A 12,987-nucleotide genomic window follows, 5' to 3' on the forward strand; every position below is an offset into this window, starting at 1 on the left:
GAGGGACTGTCCATCATAGATTTTAGCTTAGCTAGCTAGCTTAGCATTTACAGTAGATTTGAAATTTGTTGTGCCTATTCTTTGTTTATAAAAAATGTGTTGGATTCACAAAAGCATCGGCTGCTTGAAGTACTTACTGTATTACTGCCATATTGCGACACTATATATAACTTCTGGATAATAGCTTCCGGTTTAGAAAACGACACAATTTGACACATTATCCATCTGTCTGCCCGTCCATCCATCCGTCCGTCCGTCAATCCATCCATCCTTCCATCCATTCTCTCCCGCTTATCCGGGATTAGGTTGCATGGGAAGCTGCTTTAACAGGGAAGCCCAACCTTCCATCTCCTTAGCTACTTCTCCCAACTCTTCAGAGGGTATCCCAAGGTGTTCCCTGGACAGCCAGGAGACTTGGCCTTGTCGTCCTCAGGGCCTCTTGCCAATGGGAAATACCCAGATCAAGTCGCCAAGGAGGTGTCCAAGAGGCATACTAAGCCGATGCCCAGGCCACCTCATCTGACTCCTCTCAATGCTTCACTCTGAGACTAAGCTTCTCATCCTATCTCTAACGGAGAGTCCGGAAACCCTGCGGAGAAAACTCATTTCGAGTTCCAGGATTCTTGTATCCAGGATCTCGATCTTTCAAACACAACCCTCGGCTCGTGACAAGAAGTGAGAGTAGGAAAGTACATCACCCGGTAAATTGAGAGCACCACCTTCTGGCTCAACTCCAACCTTTTCGGACAGAAGGTGGCCTCCCCTGTGACCCACGTCCAGGCAAGGGAAAACGCGATCCAATTATAATGCTCATCATAAGGCTCCTGTGAGCCGTGCTTTGTCTGGCCCCTCACCTTGGACCTGTTTGCTATGGATGACCCTGTCAGGTGCATAAACCCTCAGACAACTTAGCGCCTAGCATCACTGGGACACTTGTACCCCTTTCACCACGTAAGGTGACAGCTCACGGAAGGGTGACACATTTGTATGTTATCGCAGCCCATCTTTAAAGCCCTCCTCAAAACTCACTTGTATTCTTTGGCCTTCGACTCAGCATGACTTAGATTTGTTCTTGATTTTACTGCTTGGTGCTTTCTACCGCCTTTATTACGGATTTGTCTTACTGTTTATTGTGCATGTTAAATCGCTCCATGTACAGCACTTTGTATGCAGCGATGGCTGTTTGAAAGTGCTCGAGAAATACTGTTGACTTGACTTGTTTTGTTGGACGCATCATAATCATTTAACCACCTTTTCATCATATTATGCTCAATGTAATTCTAGGTGATTCCAGTGTCGACTTTAAGTGTGCCGAGGAGACAAATCTGATTCTCATCCACTCCAATAAGCTGAACTACACCAAATATGAGAATAACCACATGGCAATGCTCATTTCGCTGGATAGTGGATCCAAAGCTCCCTCAATTGTATCCTCCTGGCTCCAGAATGAAACTCAGTACCTAGTCTTAACGCTGGACGGTAAGCTGATGAAGGACCACCGGTACAGGCTTCACACCATGTTCACTGGAGAACTGGCTGATGACCTCGGAGGCTTCTATCGAAGTGAATACACGGGAGCTGCGGGGAAAAAGTATGTGCACTTGTTTCTATTTATGTTTGTCAAATATAGTGAAAAAAAGAAACGCATGACCCTTTGTGAAGCATTCACGTGTGCAAGATAACAATATGCTGATCTGGTTCCTTATCTTTATGACTCTTTATTGTTCTTGGCTCGTTTGATCTCGTAAAACAATCCCTCAGCTGTCAAGCAGCATGTGAGCATGAAATGTGGACATAGTCTCCTCATTAGTTCTTCTCAACCCAATGTGCTGGGAATAAATAACCCGGCCGGGTCCCTTTTGAACTTTCAGGATTGTGGCAACAACTCAGATGCAGCCAACAGATGCAAGGAAAGCCTTCCCTTGTTTCGATGAGCCGGCTATGAAAGCGGTTTTCCACATCACTCTGATTCATGACCACGGAACTGTGGCACTCTCGAATGGCAAAGAAAAAGGTTAAGACACAGGGCAGTGATCATTCATCACGATTATTGTTATGTTTTGATTGATTGTTATTTTTAAGCTCTTATTTTTAAAAAAATAATCCATCATATTGTTTTCTGCAGAAACGCGCAATGTTACCATCGCCGATCAGGCTCTACTGCAGACAGATTTTGAACCAACTGAGAAAATGTCCACCTATCTTTTGGCGTTTATTGTCAGCGACTTTATCAATATCAACAACACGATTGATAACGTCATGGTAATGTATTTAATTCAGCAATACCAACAATTGTTTTACTCTTCACATGTTTAATGTTGATCTTACTCAAGTATAATGTTCTAAATGATTTTTTTTTGCCAGTATGTAACAACAGTGAGTGTCCATCATGAACAAAACACAAAGCCAATTCCAACGAAGTTGGGATGTGATGTTAAACATAAACAAACGGAATACAATGATTTACAAATCACGTTTAATTGAATACACAACAAAGGCATGATAATTAAGGTTCAAACTGATAAACTTGAATGTGTTTAGAAAATAATCAGGAACTTGGAATTTTATGGCTGCAAGACATTCCCAAAAAGTTGGAATAGGTGGTAAAAAAAGATAGAGAACCAACATTGAGTGGCCGTGACCTTTGATTCCTCAGGCGGCAATTCATCAAAAACAAGCATTTCAAGCAGTGGCCCCCAAGCTTTTTTTATGTCACGGACCAGTTGAGACAAGTACACTGTATTTTCTGCATTATAAGGCGCACCTTCAAAGAATGGCCTATTTTAAAACTGTTTTCATATATAGGGCGCACCGCGTCATAAGGCGCACAGAATAAAAACTACAATAGTGGCTGCTGTTGCATTATGCAGCCACTAGATGGAGCTACACTAAAGGGAATGCAATACAATACAGCTTTATTTATATGGAGCCTTCACAACGGCTGCAGCAGTAAAAATAAGAACTGGTTACAAACACAGATGTGAAAAATATAAATACAAATAAATGCAATACAAATGGCATAACAAAACATTAAATGAAAGACAAAAGTGATGAAGACAATTCGTTCAACAAAAAGGCGCACAAACCACAAAGGTCCTTAGAGGTCTTGCTTGTCTCCTTCCTCTGTTTAGTCAGTAGTTAACTATATGCTTGTGGTATTATCTTCGTTTCATCATGGCTGTGCGGGGCTCACAAAGTTGTTGTCTGTTTGAGTGTCTGTTGGTGAATGCACATGTCAATTAGTGTCAGGTTTTTACGCTTTTATGTTACAATTGGTTCCTGCTAATGATCACCACGAGATGCCATAGAAACACTAACAGGGAAACAACTCAATGGAGAATAGAAAGAGAGTTACAGTCTCTTTATATTAGGCATCAAATTATAGGGCGCTTTTGAGAAAATGCTCTTAGATGCGCCTTATAGTGTGGAAAATACGGTACAAGCTGTTTGCGGACCAGTAACCATTGTTTTTCATCGCTTTTGAATTGCCAATTTTAAAACAATGATACTGACAAGAAAGATTGAAGAATACTATAAGAATAATAGAGTAATTAAACAATTTAGGAACAGATTTTTTTCATTCATTTCAAACAGCGTTCTTCTGTTGTACAACAAATTTAGAACAAAATAAAATAACACAGTGAACTACTAAGAAATGGACGAATCAGGAATAAAATTACACCTTGTAATGTAAACATGAGATTTTTTAAAGTTATGTTGCTACATATGGCACTAGCATCATTGCTACTTGCAAATGTAACAGATCAAAAGATGACACGACTGATTGCTCTTTACATCCGGTGGCTGTCGTCGAGTTATTAGTGACTAAACTGCAAAGAATTACCTGGGCAGGCTGTGCAAACTCTGCTTGCTTTTTCATGCTTCACACTTGATCACATCGGTGCTACTTGTTCAAATGATTCCACATGAGTGTTGATGTAAAATGAGTGGTAATGGCGTCTCATGTGACATTGCTAAAATTGTAGTTGAATTTTGAATTGCACAATCACCAGGGTTCCACTTTAAAAAAAAAAAAGGCAAACTGTTTTTCAAAATTCCTGCTCGGAGTATTGAGGCTAGCACAGGGTTGGCCGCGGTTCCTGAGCCGCATGTAACTTGGTCTGGTTTCTCGCGGTTCTTACAGCCCTTGTCACTTTCCACACTAAACTTAGCTAGGTTAGCTGCTAGCATGACAGAGATATACGAACGCAAAAAAATGTTCACTAAAGTCTTACGCAAATATATCATCAAGCTTTGAGTGTTAGCATCGAAAGACAAGTTCCACTTAAAAAAAAAAGGCAGACTGTTTTTCAAAATTCCTGCTCGGAGTATTGAGGCTAGCACAGGGTTGGCCGCGGTTCCTGAGCCGCATGTAACTTGGTCTGGTTTCTCGCGGTTCTTACAGCCCTTGTCACTTTCCACACTAAACTTAGCTAGGTTAGCTGCTAGCATGACAGAGATATACGAACTCAAAAAAATGTTCACTAAAGTCTTACGCAAATATATCATCAAGCTTTTGAGTGTTAGCATCGAAAGACAGTCGTAGACTTCACTTCAAATGAGATCCATTTCATTTGTGCGTTAGCTTCTGTTCTCTGTTTTGTGGATGTAGATCCGGATCTTTGCCCGCAAATCTGCTATTGAGGCTCGCCAAGGAGAATATGCTCTTAACATAACTGGACCAATCCTGAAGTTTTTTGAGAACTATTACAATTCCACGTACCCACTGCCTAAATCAGGTATGTCACATGCACTGCTTCTGTTTTAAAGCGAAGAGAGTTAAACAACCTGTAAATGCATTTTCTTCATGGTGCTAATGATGTTTTGTTAATACTTTATATACAGAGCTAAGGTCGCTCAACATTTGCTGTATTCTGCCTTAATACAGATCAGATAGCCCTGCCCGACTTTAATGCTGGAGCCATGGAGAACTGGGGACTCATCACCTACAGGGAAACGGCGCTCCTCTACGATAAATCCTTCTCCTCCAACGGCAACAAGGAGAGGATTGCTACCATTATCAGTCATGAATTGGCTCATATGGTTGGTTTATATAATGGTTAACATCACACTCTTTTTCAGAAAGGCCTAAAAGTGTACATTTTAAACCAAGCGCACGTGGATGCAAATCTATGACCAGTTGACCAATTCAAAATAAAAGAAGAACAATCTGTAATGATGAGAAAATTGAATGTACAGTACACCCCTTGTATGACGATGCTACATTCGCATAAGGATAGAGATGCACTCCAAGCAGATAGGGATTCGGTTTCTTGGTGGGTACTTCACATGAACCGGATCCAAAGGAGTACACCCCCGGTTATGACAACTCCAGTTCAGACAGGTTTTTTTTTTCAACATGGAATATTTTCCTTTAAAATGTCTTCAAATGATTTTACTGTATGTTCGGGATAATTATTCATCTGCACTGTGTGCGTCATTCTTTTTTTTTTAATCTTTAGTGGTTTGGGAATCTGGTCACCCTGAGATGGTGGAATGACTTGTGGCTGAATGAAGGTTTTGCCTCGTATGTCGAGTATCTCGGAGCACATGAAGCTGAACCTGAGTGGAATGTGGTGAGCTTTGCTTTCCAACTCACAGCCTCCAGAATCACTCTCACGTTAGATGATGATGATTTTGATCAAGCACTGTGGCAGTTGGATACAAGTGGCAATATTTCTTTTAACAGAAAGATCTCATTGTGCTGAATGATGTGCACCGGGTGTTTGCCATTGACGCTTTGGCCTCCTCTCACCCTTTGTCGTCGAAAGAAGAAGATATCCAGAAACCGGCACAAATCAGTGAGCTGTTTGATGCCATTTCATACAGCAAGGTAACCTAGGTACTTGGAGGAGGTCACCCTCTCTATGTCCATACCCGGTGCTGCAATTTGACCTTGACATTTTTCCTGCATTTTAAGGGAGCATCTGTCCTGAGGATGTTGTCAGATTTTCTCTCTGAAGGTGTCTTCAAAATGGGCCTCAGGGTAAGGATTGTTTGCACCCATATGAAGAATACTCCCGAAATGCTCGAATTTTTATTTTTATTTTTAACTCTGGGCGGCCCGGTAGTCCAGTGGTTAGCACGTCGGCTTCACAGTGCAGAGGTACCGGGTTCGATTCCAGCTCCGGCCTCCCTGCGTGGAGTTTGCATGTTCTCCCCGGGCCTGCGTGGGTTTTCTCCGGGTGCTCCGGTTTCCTCCCACATTCCAAAAACATGCGTGGCAGGCTGATTGGATGCTCTAAATTGTCCCTAGGTGTGAGTGTGAGTGCGAATGGTTGTTTGTTTCTGTGTGCCTTGCGATTGGCTGGCAACCGATTCAGGGTGTCCCCCGCCTACTGCCCGGAGACAGCTGGGATGGGCTCCAGCACCCCCCGCGACCCTAGTGAGGATCAAGCGGTACGGAAGATGAATGAATGAATGAATGAATGAATGAATTTTTAACTCTGACAGTTTGCATACTCATGACCTGGTAAAATGCTGTATAATAATAACAGTTGGGCTACCACAAATGTTTCTTTCTTTTGCTCGTCAACTAATCACCGATAACGGTCGCGTTCTTAAAGATGAGGAGGAATGTATTTTTGGGCGCTCGAACATAGTATATTAATATGTGTGTTTTATTTTTGAGTGAGTGTGAGCGCGGATGGTTGTTCGTCTTTGTGATTGGCTGGTGACCAGTACAGGGTGTCCCCCGCCTACTGCCCGAAGTCAGCTGGGATAGGCTCCAGCATGCCCGCAACGTGAAAAGCGGTTCGGATAATGGATGGATGGATAATATACTGTAATATAACATAATTGTTGATTTGAAACCCGTTAAAAGTTAAAGAGGGTGAATCTGCACTTTTCCAAAAATTAAAATTTTGCTTTTCAAAATTAAAATTCATTCAATTTTTTTTTTTTTTTGTCCATGTCTCCTTAGACGTACCTGGCTGAATTTGCATATGGAAATGCGGTTTATACAGACCTGTGGAAACATCTGCAAATGGCAAGTATTTATTTTACGTATCAAATATATGGAAAAAAAAATACCCTGGAACTTCAAATCGTGGCTACCTCTCAACTAGACGCTTCGTCCAAGTTAACAACTGTGTGTGTTGTCTACATTAAAACTCTCACCATATGAACGCCTCCTTAAAGGCTTTATAACCTTTACTACAACGTCATTCCATCTAATTTCTTGCCTTGTTCATGTGGGTACAGTTGTTTTGCTGCGTACATGCACCATGGATATGTTTCCTAATCTTTACTAAGCCAAGGCATGTATTTTACATTCCAAATATCACCTGGTGCAGCCCACTCCCCAAAAATTAAAAATAAAATAAAAACAGTCTGAAAAAGTATATACTGTATATTTATACCACATATTGATTGTTGTGCAGATTAATTGTACCTTCTGCCATGTAGCGGAAGAATATTTGCAGGACAGTTTTCAATTTGTGTCTCTGCAGGCTGTTGACAATGCTGGCTCCGGCGATCTTCCTGAAACGGTCCATAATATCATGAACACGTGGGTTCTGCAAATGGGCTTTCCCGTGGTTACAATCGACACAACGACTGGAGTTATAAGCCAGAAACATTTCCTCCTGGATCCGGACTCCGAAGTTACTGCTCCATCCCCTTTTAAGTATGAACTGTGATCAATTATAATTGTTTTTAGAATTTCTCCGTCCAAATGCAAGCATATCATTGTCATTCTTTCTTTTTTTTTTTTTTAAATACAAGCGAATCACGATGATTTGCTCTTGATCGACAAATAATAGTTATGTGGAAATCGTGCAGTCAAAATTGAACAAATAACATTATATATTTATATAATATTTATTATATACTATATTTATTTAGTTTTATTATAATTATAATTATATAATTATAATATAATTATTATAATTATATTATAATATTATTATATTAATTATATATTAATTTAATATAATATATATTCTATATTATATTATATATATATATTATTTCTATATTTCAGAAATCAAAATCACTTAAGAGCAATTCCCCCTCGGTGTCATTAACTAAAAAGAACGCCGTAAAAGATTTTGGCAGGTAGGTACAACAAAATTGTATAATTAATTTAGTTAATTAATTTAATCTTTTGCAGTTATGAATGGATTATACCCATCAATTGGATGAAGGCTGGAGTCCCCCAAATTCGACGATGGCTATCGGGCAAAACAGGTAATTTGCATGAGCATTTTAAAACATACGGTATGCCTGACGTAAATTTCGAAACACCCGCGGCAAAAGTGATTTTCGTCTGTCAGCTGAACCGTCATGAACCCGAAGTAAATCATAATTGTGACGCATGTTAGCGCGTTAAGTTATCCGTAGCGAGCTTGCCGCTTTTATGATGATCAATAACTGTAGTCTGATTACTTGACTCGTCAAAGTAATACGTTAAATTAGTCGCTACTGGAAATTGTGCATGATATTTAGAGGGCATTGGTACGATCCACAAATAGTAACATCTCAAAATGTGTTCAGTTGTAGCCGGGAAATGTATTGTTACCTTCAGTATCAAGTTACGGTCTTTCGGCAGCTCCACTGCCAATCCCCTCGATCATCAGCCTCGCACGTTTACTGTCGTGACGAACCTATGTTGCATTTTCCCTCTCTAGATACAGTCGAGTCCATGAAGTTAACGGGGTCCGACTGGCTCCTGGCCAATCTCAATGTGGTGGGTTACTACAGAGTTAACTATGACCAAGGTAACTGGGACAGGCTGCTGGAGATTCTGAGCAGCGCTCACGCCGTAAGACATTTTGACACACCATCACACTTTCTCTCCATCTTTTGACTGGTTTACGTCAAGTGATAAGACTTTTGTTGTGTTTTCTCAAGAACATACCAGTGATCAACAGGGCTCAGTTAGTGGATGACGCCTTCAACTTGGCAAGGTACGCATCATTCATAGACATTGACATCATCTGCTCGGGAAAGCCACTTATTGCGTGTAGAGCACGTAATTTCAGCACAATATGTTTCATGAATAAGAACCTGTGGGTACAAATGAAGTGCAATTCAAGGTCATTTCTTGTGGATTCAGGCCTCACTCTTTAAGACTACTAAGTAACTAACTAACTACCGCACATTTATACATGCATACTGTACATTTATACAGAACACACATACATGGATTTTCACCAAAGATCATGACAATGCAATCCGTGTTCACACAAAGATGAACTTCCTGTGTTACACAGCTAAGGACTTACTAGTAAAGTAGACAGTTCATACCATTCGATGGATAAAACAGTTTAACAACCACAGAGCAGCTCGTCATGTACACAACTGATCCGATCATGTATTAAATATAATCCATGTCAAAAAACAAAAACTGTATCATGTTGTACTCATCTTCACAACTTGTTTCACCCCAAAAAGGGCAAAGCTCATCCCCACGGTGCTGGCTCTTAAGACCACCAAGTATCTGGGTAAAGAAACGGAGTATATGCCCTGGGAGTCGGCCCTGAACAACCTGGACTTCTTCTACCTCATGTTTGATCGTAGCGAGGTGTACGGTCCCATGCAGGTGGGGGTTCTTCCTTTCGCCAAAATATACAAGAAATGCACTACATTGATTCAAATTCGCAAGAGGACACCTCTAAATCACCCAATCAGTGATGAGTTGCCTCTGAATAAACATGTTGGAAGTGAGATTTATGGGGAAAGTTTGCTGAAGGGGGATTTAAGCACATTCTTGTTTGTTTTAGGATTATTTGAGGAAGCAGGTCATCCCACTCTTCAACCATTACAAGAATATTACTGACAACTGGACCAAAGTACCAAAAGGACACATGGACCAGTGAGTAAAATTGAAAGCAAACGTTTGTTTGTGCCCCTGTGGGGGGCCAATGATTGAATCGGTCACACTGCTGCATTTGGCGAGACTCATGAATCTCGAAGTAAATCGGCACCTTTATTCTTTAAAATTCCAGTAAGGTATTTAACCCTAACCCTAAACCCTAACCCTGACCCTAACCCCTAACCCTAACCCTAACCCTAACCCTAACCCTAACCCCTAACCCCTAACCCCTAACCCTAACCATAGCCATAACCCCTAACCCCTACCCCTTACCCCTAACCCCTAACCCGAACCCTAACCCCTAACCCCTAACCCTAACCCTAACCCTAACCCTAACCCCAACCCCTAACCCTAACCCCTAACCCTAACCATAACCCCCAACCCCCAACCCCCAACCCCTAACCCCTAACCCCTAACCCCTAACCATAACCCCCAACCCCTAACCCCTAACCCCAAACCCTAACCCTAACCATAACCATAACCATAACCATAACCATAACCATAACCCTAACCCCTAACCCTAACCCCTAACCCTAACCCCTAACCCTAACCCTAACCCTAACCCTAACCCTAACCCCTAGCCCTAACCCCTAACCCTAACCCCTAACCCTAACCCCTAACCCTAACCCCTAACCCCTAACCCCTAACCCTAACCCCTAGCCCTAACCCCTAACCCTAACCCCTAACCCCTAACCCTAACCCTAACCCCTAACCCTAACCCTAACCTTAAACCCTAAACAGGCACACCAGCGCACATGTTCATCAAACTTCCTGTTTTCAATCGCAGCGAGTGTTGTTATCCATGCACACGTGCCCAGCATGCATGACTGATCTTTTAACTTTGGTTTGGCATTCAGGTACAATCAGGTGAATGCCATCAGTGTGGCTTGCAGGACAGGCCATCAGGAATGCCAAACTCTGACTCAGGCCTGGTTCAAGCAATGGATGGACGAAAAAAGGAACCCGTAAGTGAACAGTAAAATGTGTCCATTTTGTATTTTCTTTGTGGTTTTGTTTTCTGAATGACTCAAACACTATCCATTTCCAGAATAGACCCCAACCTCCGTTCCACCACATACTGCAATGCCATCGCAGCAGGGGGCGCTAAAGAGTGGGAATTTGCTTGGTCCGAATTTCAAAAGGCCACCATTGCTAGTGAAGCGGAAAAACTCCGCGCTGCATTGGCCTGCACAAAGCAGCCTTGGCTGCTCAATAGGTACGATCAGCCGACATGGCTCAGTCCTTGTGCGTTGTAGCATACGTTTACTTAAATGACAAAAATGAATTTGGTGGGGGTTTTCTCAGGTACCTGGAATATACACTGAATTCCACGTTGATCCGAAAGCAGGATGCCACCTCCACCATTGTCTACATTGCCAACAATGTGATCGGTCAGCCCTTGGCTTGGGACTTCATCAGGGCACATTGGTCATACATTTTCACCCAGTGAGTATAAATGTAATCCTTTTTCATTCCTCCTTATGACAAATGAAGCCTGCCCATCATCATCATCATCTTCAGTGGGACAGTTTAAGAGTGCTGATTATCAATGATTGAAAGTCCCGAATGGAGTTTTAACGATTTATTTTAGGGTTGCACTGAAAAAAAATACAAGAAAAGACAACATTTATTCATTCATTCATCTTCCGAGCCGCTTGATCCTCACTAGGGTCGCGGGGGGTGCTGGAGCCTATCCCAGCTGTCTCTGGGCAGTAGGCGGGGGACACCCTGAATCGGTTGCCAGCCAATCGCAGGGCACACAGAAACGAACAACCACTCACACTCACACCCAGGGACAATTTAGAGTGTTCAATCAGCCTGCCACGCATGTTTTTGGAATGTGGGAAGAGACCGGAGCACCCGGAGAAAACCCACGCAGGCCCGGGGAGAACATGCAAACTCCACACAGGGAGGCCGGAGCTGGAATCGAACCCGGTACCTCTGCACTGTGAAGCCGACGTGCTAACCACTGGACTACCGGGCCGCCCTGACAACATTTATGTACATGTTTATTTAATTATGAGTTAACATTTTACAAAATCACTTTATTTTAAATATTACTTCATTTTTAAGTGTACTTTTTTTTTAAAATCAACCCTCCCCACCACTCTTTAAATAATATTAACGATATTCCCGACAACACACCGATTTCCTTGTACAGTTACTATTACTGCTCGATTGATAGCCAATGTCAAGGTATAACAATATCATGTTAAGTTCTTGTCTTTCTTCACTTACAGGTATGGCGGTGGATCTTTTTCCTTTTCCAACCTCATCAATGGAGTCACCAAACGGTTTTCCAGTGATTTTGAACTTAAACAGGTGAAATTTTCTACATTATCTAACAGCTTGTAGCAGTCATTTTACCAGTTGTCAGTCACCATTCCTTCCTGTCGACGTTTAGCCACAACCTGATATCTCTCATCAACCATCCCTGTTGGTCATTGCAAAAATAAATTCATTGAATCGGTTATAATTATTACCATTTTACAACTATTTTAATGGCACCGTCACTAATTCATCTCTTTCGGTGGCAAACAAGCAGTCCTATGAATTAATGTTATTTTGCTCCAGATAATTTCAAATGCATGATCATCTTTTCGAATAATAACGCATCCTTTCTTTGCCATTGCAGCTAAAGCAATTCAAAGCAAATAATGCGGAGGTTGGTTTTGGCTCTGGGACGCTGGCTATTGATCAGTCCATCGAGAGAACCATCGCCAACATGAAGTGGATAGCAGACAACAAGAAGAGTGTCCAAAGTTGGTTCGAAGCTGAAGCTAAACTGTTATGATGCCTTCACTTGCCACCGAATTAAAAAAAAAAAAAAGTCTCTTGTTTAACAAATTCATTTTTTTATGTTGATCCTTTCTGCTTGACGCAGTAAGCATATTTTTTTTTGGGTATTTTTCCCCTTGAAAATATAATCTTAAAAATGAAAGATTCCTGTGTCAAATGAATCAATAGATGATTCGACATTTTCGTTCGGAAGGACAAATTTTGCGAAAACATGCATTTTTGTTTTTTTCAGAATTGCATTATCCTATTACATGATTTGAATTAACAGACAAAGAAACAAACAAATGTCCTTTCTGTTTGAGACAAGTGCTTGGAATAACAATTTGCATACTGTAATTGCCTTATTTATTTTTCTATCATTCATCATGTAC

General features: G+C 41.4%; 1 protein-coding gene across 2 annotated transcripts in view; it reads left to right on the forward strand.

Moving 5' to 3' along the window:
* Positions 1-12,756, forward strand: part of LOC127598290 (aminopeptidase Ey-like) — a 75,557-nt gene extending 62,801 nt beyond the window's left edge. For both annotated transcript variants that reach the window (XM_052062047.1, XM_052062046.1), the window contains exons 2-21: positions 1,285-1,591; positions 1,872-2,014; positions 2,126-2,262; positions 4,613-4,739; positions 4,889-5,043; positions 5,463-5,576; positions 5,690-5,833; positions 5,921-5,986; positions 6,923-6,988; positions 7,452-7,627; positions 8,114-8,190; positions 8,631-8,764; positions 8,854-8,909; positions 9,397-9,544; positions 9,726-9,817; positions 10,675-10,782; positions 10,866-11,033; positions 11,123-11,263; positions 12,058-12,139; positions 12,453-12,756. In XM_052062047.1, coding sequence (XP_051918007.1) covers positions 1,380-1,591; positions 1,872-2,014; positions 2,126-2,262; positions 4,613-4,739; positions 4,889-5,043; positions 5,463-5,576; positions 5,690-5,833; positions 5,921-5,986; positions 6,923-6,988; positions 7,452-7,627; positions 8,114-8,190; positions 8,631-8,764; positions 8,854-8,909; positions 9,397-9,544; positions 9,726-9,817; positions 10,675-10,782; positions 10,866-11,033; positions 11,123-11,263; positions 12,058-12,139; positions 12,453-12,611 — 2,505 coding nt within the window. In that variant the 5' untranslated portion in view covers positions 1,285-1,379 and the 3' untranslated portion in view covers positions 12,612-12,756. The remainder of the gene's footprint in view (positions 1-1,284; positions 1,592-1,871; positions 2,015-2,125; positions 2,263-4,612; positions 4,740-4,888; positions 5,044-5,462; positions 5,577-5,689; positions 5,834-5,920; positions 5,987-6,922; positions 6,989-7,451; positions 7,628-8,113; positions 8,191-8,630; positions 8,765-8,853; positions 8,910-9,396; positions 9,545-9,725; positions 9,818-10,674; positions 10,783-10,865; positions 11,034-11,122; positions 11,264-12,057; positions 12,140-12,452) is intronic.
* The last annotated feature ends 231 nt before the right edge of the window (positions 12,757-12,987 follow it).

Source organism: Hippocampus zosterae, chromosome 3, assembly GCF_025434085.1.
Source record: "Hippocampus zosterae strain Florida chromosome 3, ASM2543408v3, whole genome shotgun sequence".
NCBI classification, from domain to species: Eukaryota; Metazoa; Chordata; class Actinopteri; order Syngnathiformes; family Syngnathidae; genus Hippocampus; species Hippocampus zosterae.